The sequence below is a fragment of the Ruditapes philippinarum genome, unplaced genomic scaffold (assembly GCF_026571515.1).
Source record: "Ruditapes philippinarum isolate M1 unplaced genomic scaffold, ASM2657151v2 ctg5472_1_1_1_1, whole genome shotgun sequence".
In the NCBI taxonomy this organism is placed as follows: domain Eukaryota; kingdom Metazoa; phylum Mollusca; class Bivalvia; order Venerida; family Veneridae; genus Ruditapes; species Ruditapes philippinarum.
Genome location: NW_026864862.1, coordinates 1 through 14784, shown reverse-complemented (window position 1 = coordinate 14784; position 14784 = coordinate 1). Strand labels below are relative to the sequence as shown.

General features: G+C 31.6%; 2 protein-coding genes across 3 annotated transcripts in view; both read right to left on the bottom strand.

Annotated features, from left to right (window-relative positions):
- LOC132727089 (uncharacterized) overlaps nt 1–9243 on the bottom strand; it is a 31740-nt gene extending 22497 nt beyond the window's left edge. The window contains exon 1 of one of the 2 annotated variants that reach the window (XM_060712499.1): nt 9020–9243. The gene's annotated coding sequence lies outside the window, so the exon portion shown is untranslated. The remainder of the gene's footprint in view (nt 1–9019) is intronic. The other variant, XM_060712500.1, reaches the window with a different exon arrangement.
- A 4894-nt stretch (nt 9244–14137) lies between these two features.
- On the bottom strand, nt 14138–14783 carry LOC132727087 (uncharacterized; the record flags this gene model as incomplete). Its single annotated transcript, XM_060712497.1, is given in 1 exon segment — nt 14138–14783. A coding segment is annotated over 1 exon segment (431 nt), but the record flags the coding sequence as incomplete, so codon positions are not given.
- Between the last annotated feature and the right edge of the window lies 1 nt (nt 14784).

The window sequence follows — 14784 nt, the reverse complement described above, 5'->3', positions numbered from 1 at the left end:
TTGTTTTAAAATACTTCTCAAAAATCATTTTATTTTAGTTTGTGCTTTTTAATATCTACATCAAATATCAATGGACCCAATTTATGTCTCTTTTTTAAAGTTGTGTTTTATGTCATTGTGACCAACACAGTATAGGTCATATATGGCAACTTTCCAGCTTTACTAGTTGGGAAGACCTCAGGTGCCTTTCCCTTCTTTATTTCATGCACAAGTAGGCATCTGTGTAGAATCATCAATGTTTCATAAGCTAGCTGGATAAATTCCTTACATGAAAGAACTCCATGTCTCTGTCAGAATTCAAACCCACAGCGGTGAGTAGCATGTGGCTTGAGGTCAACAGTCTTAACCACTTGGCTACAGAGGCCCCATGATCTTATTCAGAAATCTTATTTATGGAATCATATATTATGATATTTTATGCTAAAAGAAGCTTTTAGATTATGCACCTACAAAAAATAAGAACTTTGTCATAACTTTGTGATACAGCTGAACTGATATCTATATGAGAAAAGTATAGGTTTGAAGACACAACAGCTGGCATAATAATGGAGCAAGTATTGCCATTCTAAAAACAGATTTTAACAACACACATTCATCAGTGTGTCACAGAGTGAGAAAAACAAGTCTGACAAGGACTCGAACCCGCGGCTCTACCGACTGAGCTTTTCGGCCACTTACACATCTTCTCCCCTTCATAGTGAACAGTTCTAAACCATGACAATTATTACTTCCCTGCTATATTGAAATTCCTCCTCGAATTTCATAGACTTACAGAGCAATGCGAATTGAACTCTGAGCTATATTCACAGTCACGGCCCCACATTAGGTGCCAAATGTCACAGGGTGAGAAAAATGTGCAGCCTGATTGGGACTCGAACCTGGGAACCCTCAGAATACTGTTCTACAGCCTGAGCTATCCGGCTGCTAACACATCTTCCCCCTGTCACAAAGATATTTTATCAAACAAAGAGATTATCTATTTTACTAATCTGTCCAGTAATCATGTTAGTGTACCTGTTGTTACAGAAAAACTTTTATCAATAGTTTTCAACATATTATTTTGTATTTGTAGTTTTATGGACTAATAAATCTTAATTCTCTATAAGACAGTAATTTTACATTTATAATTCTATTTATCACCATGTCTTCATTTCTGTTTGTTGTTAAGGTGAAATGCTTGACTACAAATTCATATAAAAGGCTTGTGTGTTGTTACATAGTACCATTCTGTTGACAACATTAAATACTGGAAATTTATATTACTTTTCTTCTTCATTTTTCAAGAAAACTTTGCTGAAAACTGGTGGAGAACCCGAAGTAAACAACAACACTGGTACAAACTCCTGTGATAACTTGAAGACTTTAAACTACATTCAGACGGTCCAGTTTCGAGTACAGAAGAAAAACCAACTAGCATGGAATCCGAAACCTCGACAGTGCAGATAAAAGGTAGGCCAAATGTTGATTTAGTGGGAAAATTTGACCAGTTTAAACATAAACCTCATTTATGGTTAGGTAGATATATCGTTTATGGTCATGTAGTGAAATTCAAAGAATCTGATTTAGGTAACATGATTACATTACAAGTTCAGCATTAATTTTTGTTGCTTTTTTTCATTAATTTTTTTTTAAGATGAGGTCAAAAATGATATTAAAACATTAATAAGAACATTTTTTCTTTCAATTTATTAAAATCAATCTTAAGTGAGAAAATGTAGTCTTTCTTTGTGGCAAAATACAAATACATAACATTAGCAAGTTCTCTGAAGACTTTTACATTTTCACAAGACATTAAATTATAAAACATTAGTACATTAATTTTGTAGTCTGATAATTTACAATATGTACAATATATGTACTTAATCCTTAAGACATAGTTACAAGGACACACTCAATACAAAATGGTACAAATTTTCAAACAAAACACTCACAAAAAGGGCTATTCCTATATTCTACAGTGATGTCATAATATCTACATTTTTTTCACCATTAGACTATGTGCTGAACTATGGTGCCTTGCCATACAGGTTCTAAATTTTTCAGTATCCATGTCATTCATGTATTTTTCAATTACATATTTTGTTTATTTAGTACTTTACACTTTATTCCATATAATCACCTTTTCTCAATCTTAATTACAATTCCATTCAACAAAATTCTGGCTGGTCCTTTCTAATGTTCCACCCCAAAATTTTGACATAAAATGGTTGAATTACTGTAGAAATGTTACTAAGCTTTTCTTGAATAAGCAGGTTACGTTTAGAATTGTAAAATATTATAAGTAATGGGCAGGTCTCATGAAATAAGTGCTGGATCCAACTTTACAATTCCTGTAACTCTACCCTTCTTATTCACAGAACCCTTCTTTTTCTACATCCATGAGTTTCTACTCATGGCAGTAGTTATACCTGAGACATTTGTCTGGGGAATGATTGGAACGAAGACATAATTACAAAACATAATCACACATGTATGTCAATACATTCTACATGCAGAAAATTACAAACAACACAATTCAAACATTAGTCCTTGTTTGGATCCTTTAAAAAACTTCTATAGAAATTCTTAACATATATACATGTATTATATTTAAAACAAACAAAAAAGAAACTCGATAAAGCAATTTACTTCTTACAATCTTTAAGCCTATCAAATGATTAAATAGATCAATATTTTGTTTCTCCTTTAAGCATTTAATTATTTTTGCTATATAAGAAATAATATTCATTTTATTTTATATAAATATTTTTGCAGTATTGTTTAATAACTAGTATTGTCTATTGTAAGAGGTTCAAAGGTCAATCCCACTTTTCAACAAAGTGCCTACCACTTCAACTACCATCATCATTGTGATTCAAAATTGTGTACCGAAGACAACAATGACATTTTAAAGTACTTAAATCAGTACTTATACACTTTTCAGTACTACTTAGTACTTGTGATATTCATCATATTTTCTCAGTACTACTCAGTACTTGTGATATTCATCATATTTTTTCAGTACTTGAACATTTATCATTATTCCTTTTCAGTACTACTCAGTACTTGTAAATGTTTTTCATTATTCTTTGTCTGTACTACTTAGAACATTTGTTTTATTAAAAGTACATTTCTGAACATTATTGTACTACTCAGTGCATATGTTAAGTTATATTTTCAAGTACTTTTCAATGAACTTATTTTCGTTTATCTCATGTTTATTTCTTACGTACTTCTAAGTACCAATTTGTAAGAATATTATTAAAACATGTCATTTACTATGTGTACATGTAATACAATTTAAATTTGAACAAATATATCATTTTTATGCCAATTGTACATACAATTTGTATTATAAAAAGAACTTTGTATCATTATGTTTTTCAATGTATCTTTTATCAAGTTCCATGACGGAGCATGGCTTTTCCGGAGCCAGGGGAAGTTGTCACAAAGATATTTTATCAAACAAAGAGATTATCTATTTTACTAATCTGTCCAGTAATCATGTTAGTGTACCTGTTGTTACAGGAAAACTTTTATCAATAGTTTTCAACATATTATTTTGTATTTGTAGTTTTATGGACAAATAAATCTTAATTCTCTATAAGACAGTAATATTACATTTATAATTCTATTTATCACCATGTCTTCATTTCTGTTTGTTGTTAAGGTGAAATGCTTGACTACAAATTCATATAAAAGGCTTGTGTGTTGTTACACAGTACCATTCTGTTGACAACATTAAATACTGGAAATTTATATTACTTTTCTTCTTCATTTTTCAAGAAAACTTTGCTGAAACCCCTTAATAGTGAACAGTTCTGACAAGTGTACTACCAGATGTCTGAATTCAAACCATTTTATTTCAGATAGTAAGCCACTGACATGACACTGGAAATAGTGCTTGACAGCCTGAGTGTATGGTAGATTTACCAGACGTCAGTGTATTCTCTATAATGATTATTATCAGTATTGTCATTCAAAATCTGTGGCTTTTTTTATCAGTTTGTTGTCAGTGGGATGCCAGCATAATGTCAAAACGTTTTTATTCAATAGTAAATAAATGCTACAAACCAAATCTGGAAAAATTATTTTAATATAACTTCACAAGCTCCAACAATACAATTGAATGCCACTAAATAAAGTTTTTGAGAGATCAAATGTTTAATTAGACAGAAAATGAAAGATGAACCAGTACTTACTTTCCTTAACCTTTTCCCTTATATAAGCATGTTTTTACCCCTCCCCTTTTTTGAGGCCTCAAACAGTGAAAAAAATGCCCTATTTAGGCCCCATTTGAGAAATGTTGCTAAAAAAAGTGAACTCTTTTTTGGCGCAATCCCCCATCAAAATGGTACATCGGGGGGTTGCCAAGTTTCATCAGTAATGAAGCATTTTTCATAGTTTCATAGCAGTTTGAACTTGTAACAGGAGGCTTTACAGTGAAAACGGCCATATTTCACAATATGCTCATGGGGTAAAAGGTTAAAGTACACATAGGATTTTATCAGATACAATGCACCTCATATGCACTACCAATATCAGTGGGATTCCAGTATTTTAAAAACCTTGTCTGACTCACCAGTGTGTTCAATAAACCAGCGTAACAACTTATGTTAAATCTTATGTTTATTTGGCAAATCAATACTACACACAAACTACCATAAAATCGATTGCCTTCAAACAAAAGTAGAAGTATTTTTTCCTAGCAATATCTTTTATTATGGCTGAAGATTTTTTTATAATACTGTATTTTTAGCTTACTAAAATTGTGGACCTCTTCAAAAGTTTTTTCCTGTCCAATATCTTTTATTATGACTGAATCGTGGACCTGTCTACAAAAGTTATTTACATTAAAAAAAATTATGCCCCTACATGATAAAATGACTCAGCCCTAAGGGTCAGTTAGCCAGCATTACATTAAGTCAGTCTTTTATAAAACTGCAATGCCTAGAGCTTAGATATTTTGCATGAAAGTATCACCTTGTTAACCTATACAAAAAATCTATGGAGTCAAATCTTGCACCATTTAAGTCTTCTTATATAAGACCGCTTAAATTTTTGGCATCCAACACTGCCTATTGGACCTCTTATCATGTACTTTAAAAATTAGTATCGAAATGTTTTTTAGCAAGTTGGATGTAACAGAAGCTTTCAAATTGTATATTTTACCAAATGCTTCCTGCTAAACACATAAAAACATTTAAACACATGAAAACATTTATAGATAATTCAAATATTATGTGGCCATTAGGTATGATTATATAAAATTCTGGTAAACCAATAGATTTTTACTATCCTGAATATGCATTGTTACACCAGTTATCCTCACAATTCTTTTTATTTGGCAAGAAATGCCTTAATTTATTATTTATTTATTGAATGGCTTCATATACCTTTCAACCTTAATACATGTATCACTAATACTACACAAAGATTTTAACTCTGGGCCATCCATTCTCATTATCTCCCTCATATACTCTTAATATTCTTGTGGAGGGGCAGAAGTAACCATTTATGATAAGCTTTTATATTTTCTAAGGGCATGAGTACTGCACTAGTAAAGCTATATAATTGTAATTGAGCTGGTCAGTATTGTCCCCTTCTTTAGTTATCCATATACATGTGTATATATATATATGTTTTATATCATCTGGATTTTTCCCCAGAGACAGTTACTGAACTTGCTACCCACCAAATTGTGCGCTTTAGGGCTTTTTAGTATATAGACGATGGTTGCCCGTAAAGACAGACATCTATAAAATATCAGATTATAAAATTGATCGGTCTTGCAGTCGAAATATTGAGACTACTGAACTTGCTGACCTGATGATTCCATGAATTCAGTTAATTTCATGGGCAATAAACTTCCTGGTTTAAAATCTAACACAAAGAACATTTTCATGTGTTTTCTTAAATTTATGGATTGTCTATTTGTGTAAAAGAAAATAAATTGCAAATAAAGCAGCGCAGAATAATTATACAGAAGATTGTTAAATTACATTCAATCTAAAGTTATGATGGTTTGACCTATTCATGAAAACCTGGATTATTATCAACCCACATAATTATAATGATTTTGCAATAAATATATAATACAACTGAACTTTACATGTAAACTGATTGTAATAATGTTGTGCTGAGGCCCACATGGAAGATCGGGAAACCGAATGTGTAAGCCTCGTTAAATAAGGTCGTTACTTACTTACTAACTAACCTAATTAGTCAATCACTTATGTTATGGAAGTACTCCCCTTTTTCTGAATTCCAAGAATATGTTGCCTTATTTTTCAAGTTTAACAATTTTTCTCCTTCAACAAAGTAAGCAGTGATTAATAAAAAAAGTTTGATTTTCTTGGAAAGTTGTACTGTATACCATGTTATTTTCACGTACTGCATATTTTGCCATTTTGGCAGTGATCTAATTTTAGTGATTTTGTAGTACATGTTTCTTTTTTTCACATTTTTCTGCTGATAAAGAGAGATCACACTCTTCTTGTCAAAGATTTATTGTTTTCACAGTTAAAATTTATTTTCAATTTTTCTATAGATGCATCGCTTCCTATATAGTATGTATTCAGTTCCTCATCTCGCCTTATTGTTAACACATTATTGTTAAGTGCCTATGTTTGCATTAAGTGTGAATTATCTTAATATATCGGAAACCTTGTTAAAATATCTATATGTTCATTGTGTCACTTAAGATTTTTATGTACTTTAAAAAAGTATTTAAAAACAAGAGGGCCATGATGGCCCAGAAATCGCTCACCTGTATATAGGCCCCTGGGCAAAAGTCAATTTTAAACCAGGGGCTTTTATTTGAACATTAACTTTGTATACACCCATTGGAAGATGTTTCATGATAAACATCTAAGCTCTAGCTCTTTGGGGTTTTTAAAAGAGAGTTTTTAATTGGCCTGGGAAGGGCCAATTTTGAACCCAGGGCTTTAATTTGAACAAACTTGGTAGACACTCACTAGAAGATATTTCATGCTTAGTATCATTCTAAACTCTAGCTCTTTGGGTTTTTTATAAGAGTATTTTTAAGATTTTACTATGATACACATATAAGGAAAATTAATGACCCCTGGGTCGGGGCCAATTCTAACCCAAGGGCCCTTATTTGAACAAACTTGGTAGACACCCATTAGAAAATGTTTCTTGCTAAATACCTTTGCTCTAACTCTTTGAGGTTTTTAAAAGAAGATTTTTTATGTTTTACTAATTACATTTAGGAAAAACAATGACCCCTGGGGCGGAGCCAATTTTTACCCTAGGGCTTTTATTTGAATGAACTTGGTAGACACCCACTAGAAGATGTTTCATGCTTTATATCTAAGCTCTAGCTATTTGGGTATTTTAAAAGAAGATTTTTTAAGTTTTTACTATATACAAATAAGGAAAATCAATGACCCCCTGGGGCAGGGCCAATTTTTACCCCAGGGCTTTTATTTGAACAAACTTGGTAGACATTCACAAGAAGATGTTTCATGCTTAACATCTAAGTTCTAGCTATTTGGGTTTTTTAAAAGAAGAATTTTTAAGTTTTTACTATATCATAACAAATAAGGAAAATCAATGACCCCCGGGGCGGGGCCAATTTTGACCCCAGGACATTTATTTGAACAAACTTGGTAGACACTGATTAGATGATGTTTCGTGCCAAATATTTGAACTCTATCTCTGCGCTTTTCTAAAAGAAGATATTTTAAGTTTTTTCCTCCAGTTGCCAACTGGCAACCAAAGTTCTGCTTTGAATTAAATTCTTTGAACAATTTTTAAAGTTGACTACCAAAGGAACATTCCTGTGAATTTGAATGAAATTGGCTTAGAGGTTTATGAGGTGATGTTGTTTAAAGTAGAAGTTTACGAACGGACGGACGGTGGACGGGCGGATGCCTAACGAAAAAGCGATCACAAAAGCTCACCATGTGACTTTGTGACAGGTGAGCTAAAAAACGACAAAAACTATTTAATTATGAACAACCATGAATAAAGAAAATTGATATTTGATAAATTGTTAGTTGTTGGTATACCATGTAACATATATAAGACTAAACCGGGTAGAAAAGCCAAATGCAGAAAAGAAAGTTTCAGAATCTTGCTAAATCCCCTTAGTAGATTGAAAAAAAAATTAGCAAAATTATTTATTTTTTGCAATAATCATTGCAAGTGAATAAAGAGATAATTAGATACTCGCAAAAAAAAAACCCAACTGATATATGGTATTTTATAATCACTTCCTGCTAAGTAGATTTTGTTTTGTTTTTTACATTATTCTAATTTCTTTTAAATTATTTATTGTTGTCTTTAGGGATATGGGGTAGGAAGTAGGGGTGTTAATATAATTATGAACAAGAGCTGTCATGCAAAATTGACGAACGCCCTCGAAAAATTTGCAGAAAGTATTACAGGAAGGTATTATGAAAAAAAAAAATTATTATTATTGCTTATTTATGATATTGTTCTTGTGAAATGATGTCCTATTCATAGAAAACTGACCACCTTGACCTTAGAGGACAAGTGTCTTGGATGCAACATGTCGTCTTGATGTGGTAGACTTTAAATGCATTTATTTCATGAAACATGAACCCTATAATTATAGAGGATACATATTGACTTTAGTTCTTATTTATCAACAGAATATCAAGCTTCTGTGACTGAACATATATAAGAATAAATTTGCCATATATATATGTATTCAGTCTGCAAACTGACCTAAATCTCTATTACATACTTGCAAAGACTTGTTACTTTTGGTTCCTAAAGTAAAGGGGGTCAAAGTTCATTAGTAGCAGGCAGGTCTCCTTCATTCAGACGAGTTGCTGTATGACAGTTTCAAATGTCAGTTAAGACTTAAATATCTTTAACAAAACATAATAGATCTACATTGACATTGTATGTCTGCATGAATATCAATGTCGTAATGTAAACGACTTGATCATTGAGGTATTCCTCTTCCTGATAGGTTAAACTTACTAGGTATTTTCAAGATCATGTTACATGTGTAGCTCTTATCAATATATATAAAAAAACTCACCTTACTTTTAAGTTTTTCCAAGTTTTACAATTTCACCTAAGTGAATAAATTGTTGAAAAAAATAAGCTTCACACTTCTTAAAATTTCAAGATGTCTGCCAATTATAAGTTCATGAAAGTCTTGTCACAGCCTGATTGGTTCCATAAACTTTTATAAAGGGGAACCAATTATGCAAATTATATCTCTTATGATAAAGAAAACAATTAAATGGTTACATGCAGGATTTATTGTATAATTAAAAGCCACATACATCTATCTATTAATGAAACTTGATACATATTTCTTTCCAAAAGAGAGATAACAATTTATTGTAGTTACATGTGTAAAAAATGCACAGGTGCGCATTAAAACTAATGGCTGGGATAAAGATAATCTTGTATATTGCAATATTTACTAAATTTATGAAATGGACCTGTCACCCATTTAATTTAGAACTGCCCATTTTCTTAATATTCAAAATATCAGCCCCCAGAACAGGGTAAAGGGCACTGTTTAGGTCTCTTTTGTTGTCCCCCTTTGACCATACAAAAATCTTTTGTTACTTATGTCCATTTGGGTTGTCCCCCTTCCTTGTTAAGGCATTCACTTCTAGCTGTTACCCCCTGGCATATAGTTTTGCAAACTTGCAATTAAAATGGAATGCAATAACCATATGTTCTAAGTATCATTCCTGTTAGGTTCCACAGAAAAAAAGTATACTTGAAAAAGATATTTAGTTGCAATTATAAACCTGGTTTGATGTTGTTGCAGTTGGGTGATTCCTGGGTATTTCTACCTGAATACTGTATAATCAACCTAAGGATATGTTGCTCGTCTTTTATATGCAGGCTTTATAGCTTCTGATCCCCTTTAAAATTTTATGCAGTTCCGCTCATTGTTTTCTTAACCAGGGCAAACATAGTCTTAATATCACTTGGAAACTGTACGTCACCTTTCATGAAATGGCACTTACGTGTCACATTGACCATGATAACATCATATAAACACATCTGTTGATGTTTTTCAATTTAGAAATAAATCATGTTCATAATTAAATGTTGAATTCTGCTATAGCCGGTGCTAGGCGGGGTGGACAGTTAAGCTTGCAATTACCAGTACTTTCCATGAACAAGCTCAATCCAACTGAGTCTGCAACATTTTCAATTTTGCCATTTTTAGAAGTCTTTTAAAATTTGTTTTTCTCTTTTTAACTGTTACTCGGTAAATTATACTTGCCCTGGTAAACCTTGTTGAATTTTTATAATTGGTTGTGGTAGACCAGATTTAACTGTTGCTCTGCAATTTATAATTGGTTGTGGTGAACCTAGTTTAACTGATACTCTGTAAATTAGTTGTGGTCTATTTGACTTAATTTCTAGGTTCAAAAAGTGCCATAATTCTGTACAAATCCATGTTAGAGTTATGGGCCTTAAACAGTGAATTCTTATTATGCTCTCAAATATATGTGTGTGAATTTCAACCCATTCCCTACACAAACTTAGTGTGAAGGTGATGCCAAGGCCTCAGTGAATACAATAAATTTCCATATATTCTTTGAATAGTCGAGCTAAAAATAAAAAACATATCTAGGACATAATTGATCTTTATCATCTGAATTAATGAGATTGGACATTATAGTTGATAGTCATGCTGATTCATTCTAAGTTTACAAAGGTTTATAATTCAAAAACAAATCAATTCTAGTGTTATGGGGCATGGTTATTGTATTATTAACATGTGTGGAATTTCATATGAATACAAGTTTTCATGTTAAGCTCTTACAGCTGATTTTAAAGCACATAAAGGGGTACAATAATTATTGTACGTGTATATTTTGTGTACAAGTCAGTGCTAGACCCATCAGCCTTTGATATGAGCCTTGCCGGTTTTTAAGCAGTGAAAATTAAGTCATTCCTGTTCTACTCATTGCTTGGTCAATTACTCATAATCATTATCACATGATTATGTTCTTTTGTGCAAATTTAGGGTCTACCAGTCAATATAATATGATCCTAGATATTGGATAACCAGTCAGCCAATTTGCATATAAAACTGTTAACACTGGAAAGAACTATAATCTATATAAATAGGAATTGCTACCAGTTTTTGCAATGGGGATATTGTCACCAGAGTTTATGTCAAGACTTTTAAAGTCCTGAGTTTGAACTGCAAATATAATGAAGAAGAATATAACATATTTACAATGTTTTAATGTTGATTACAGAATTGAAATATGAAAATCATGATTTAACACATGAGAAAAATAATGAATAAACATGATTTAACCAACACAACAATAGTGATGTAAATGTTAAAGTGTAATAGAGTGAACTTTACAGTTTTGGGTGAGTAACAGAAAAAAAAAGTGTGGGTTTTTTTTTTTTGATAGTTAATCAAAAATAAATTGCTCAAATTGTTTAACAAATATTTCTTCCGCACCAAGATATAATTAGTATTTGAATCATTCACAAATAATAAACAGTCTGAATTGTTGATGACCCAGAACTGTTGAGACCAGTGTAATATAGAGCCAGGTCAGTCTGCATGGTTGTACAAGCTGACCTAGCACTACGCTGATGTCAAAGCGGCCAGCAGTTTAAGGGTTAAAACTGTTCTATTTGTTGATGCTTTTCGTTATATTTTTCATTAAAAAAATGCTGAAATTAAACTATAAAACTACTCAAAGACAAGTTGTAAACATGCAAAGAATTTACGTAAAATAAATAAACAGTAGTTAGAAAGAAATTTCTTACTCAGAACTGGTAAATAACAATGGTACTTTGACAGTGACAATACATAAGATTTTTCTCTAGAGTAAGGTAGACATCTTATATAATAGACATTGTACAAGTACAATATAATTCAATACCAATACATTTTACAATACCAGTTCAATGTAACAATACCAATGCAATTATACAATGCAAATATAATACAATACCAATGCAATGCAATACAATACATTACCAATGAATTATACAATACCAATGCATTCTAATGCAATGCAATACAATTCAATGAAATACATGTATAATACAATACCAAGCATTGCAATACCACTACAATACAATACCATATCCTTATTGCTTCATGTATTGGACACAAGCCCAAAACATAAACAATTTTTTCAAGTAATTTGTTCTTTATAAATGCAATGGTAATATCAAATATGGCTTCATGTGAATATACATGCATAATAAAAATTCACCACAATTGTGTATTATAAAGTTCATAGTTATTAATGAATATAGGAATGTGTCATCTCATGCTAAACCTTACCTGAAACGAAATGCAAGGCAAAACAAACCAAAAATATGAACAAATATATATAAACTTAATTTAAATTTAAAAAAATATTTATTACCTCCCTTTAATAAAAGTTTTATTATACACATGTTTCATACAATTCAATTCTTGGGATATAAATACAAGAATATTTTATTTGCAGTGCAATGTCGTTTTTAAAGAAATTGTGGGCACACAGAAAAGCCCATCTTAACTCATTGGCTGCTGGCAGTAACAGATTCTGATCATTGTCTGTACTATTAAGTCAATAACTATATATTTTAAAACTGTCACTAAAACTGATGAATGGTTTTGTCCAGATTGCAAGATTGGCAAGTCCAAATAAGATATTTGAGCCGTGTCATGACAAAACCAACATAATGGGTTTGCGGCCAGCATGAATCCAGACCAGCCTACACATCCGCGCAGTCTGATCAGGATCCATGCTGTTCGCTTACAAACTCTATAACAAGTAGAGAAACCGATAGCGAAAAGCATGAATTCTGATCAGACTGCGCGGAGCACAGACTGGTCTGGATCCATGCTGGTCGTAAACGCATTATGTTGGTTTTGTCATGGCGGGGCTCATTTAGTGGGATAAAATCTCAGCTTTATATCACATCATGCTGACATGAGCTAACAACACTGTCCTTATATGATCATGATCTGTGTACTCTCTGACAACTGACAATGAAACTTGTCACACCAAAAATATACAATATATATCCATATGAAAACAATCACACCAAAAATATACAATATATATCCATATGAAAACAATCAGACCAAAAATATACAGTATATATCCATATGAAAACAATCACACCAAAAATATACAATATATATCCATAAGAAAACAGTCATACCAAAAATATACAATATATATCCATATGAAAACAATCAGACCAAAAATATACAATATATATCCATATGAAAACAGTCATACCAAAAATATACAATATATATCCATATGAAAACAGTCATACTAAAAATATACAATATATATCCATATGAAAACAATCATAGATATTATAATAACAATGATACAATTTCATTTGAAATATGTTATATGTGTTGATGTTTAGATAGTCTTACTGTAATGCTTTCCAGCCAACAAATTTCTTACATTGGCCAATGTTGTAATAAGTCGGTCTTTTCCGGAATGTCATTTTTTACAATTTACAGTATTCAATAAATCTTAATCATTCATAAGCTGAGTTAATAGTACATATCAATAAGGAATGAGTGATTGTAAATAATCTAATACCCAACATTTTTAAAAAAATAACGTTTTGGATATTACCCATTTGCTATGATATGGGCCAATGTTAAAATTTTTGGCAGGAAAGTGTTACAGTATGACTATCTTAAAGGAACTCCACTGAGAACCTGACACCTAGAGACATAAAAATTTAATTTCTTACATAGATCAGCTGGAGCACTTAAAACATAAAAATATATAAAACATTAGGAAATATACTCAAAAACAAAATGAAAATCATATTTTTGTGCCATTCTTAGCCGGATTTGAGTGAAAACACAATTTGGGCTAATTTTTCACAATTAAGAATAATTATTCTGGAAAAAAGGAGTGAGAAAACAATCTGAACTTTCTAAGAAGAGTTTTTGGTCTAGACCTTAATTAAATGGAACATCCATCTCCAAAAAGTTTTTTTAGTTCCACCATGTCAAAAAACCTCAGTGGACTCCCTTTAAAATAGTTAGAAAGTGACTATTACCAAAACTATATTTATAACTCATTCCCTCTCTTTGCTCTTATAAGCTTATAAATGTTTAAAGTAAAACATATCTCTAACACTATTTCAAGGAAGTTTAAGGAAAACTAATTGTCACTCAAGATCACAATTATAGATTAAATACTTTTTCTCTTTGCAAAAATATACGCAATGTTACATTTTAAAAAGAAATTTAATACAGTATCTTTTAGCAATTCTTCCACCATATGACACAAATTTTATGTTAAAAAAAGAGGGCTTGTTAAAATGTAATGATGGTTGAAATGTAAAAATTCATTTTTTTTAAAGCACAATTAAAAGAGTTTCTCCCTTTTAATTTTCAAATTCTGGAAGATTTTTTGGAAGTAAGTGCCGATCATTCTTGTAGGGCTGGTGTCTAAAAACATAGGAGTTTGTTCTTTTTCGTTGAATTTTTGACCGCAAACCCCTTAAAGTTTTAATCTTACAATGGTTGGCGTCCCCTGGATCTTCCGAGATGGAATCCATCTGATTTTGAAGGAAAGATGTACTTTGATTTTCAGAGAGGGAAGCTACGTCACTTTCCGTAGATAACATTGTCCCTGATGTGTGAGAACTTGTTATTTGGGACTGACCGGTTGTGTTTACAGAAAAGGTATTGTGTATTGCCCTGTTTTCAAAACCAGGCATTTCTGCCATATAACACTGGACAGGTTTGTTAACACCATCAGCATAGAAATGATTGATATCATCCTCATGGGTGTATGTGGGCATTTCATGAGGTGG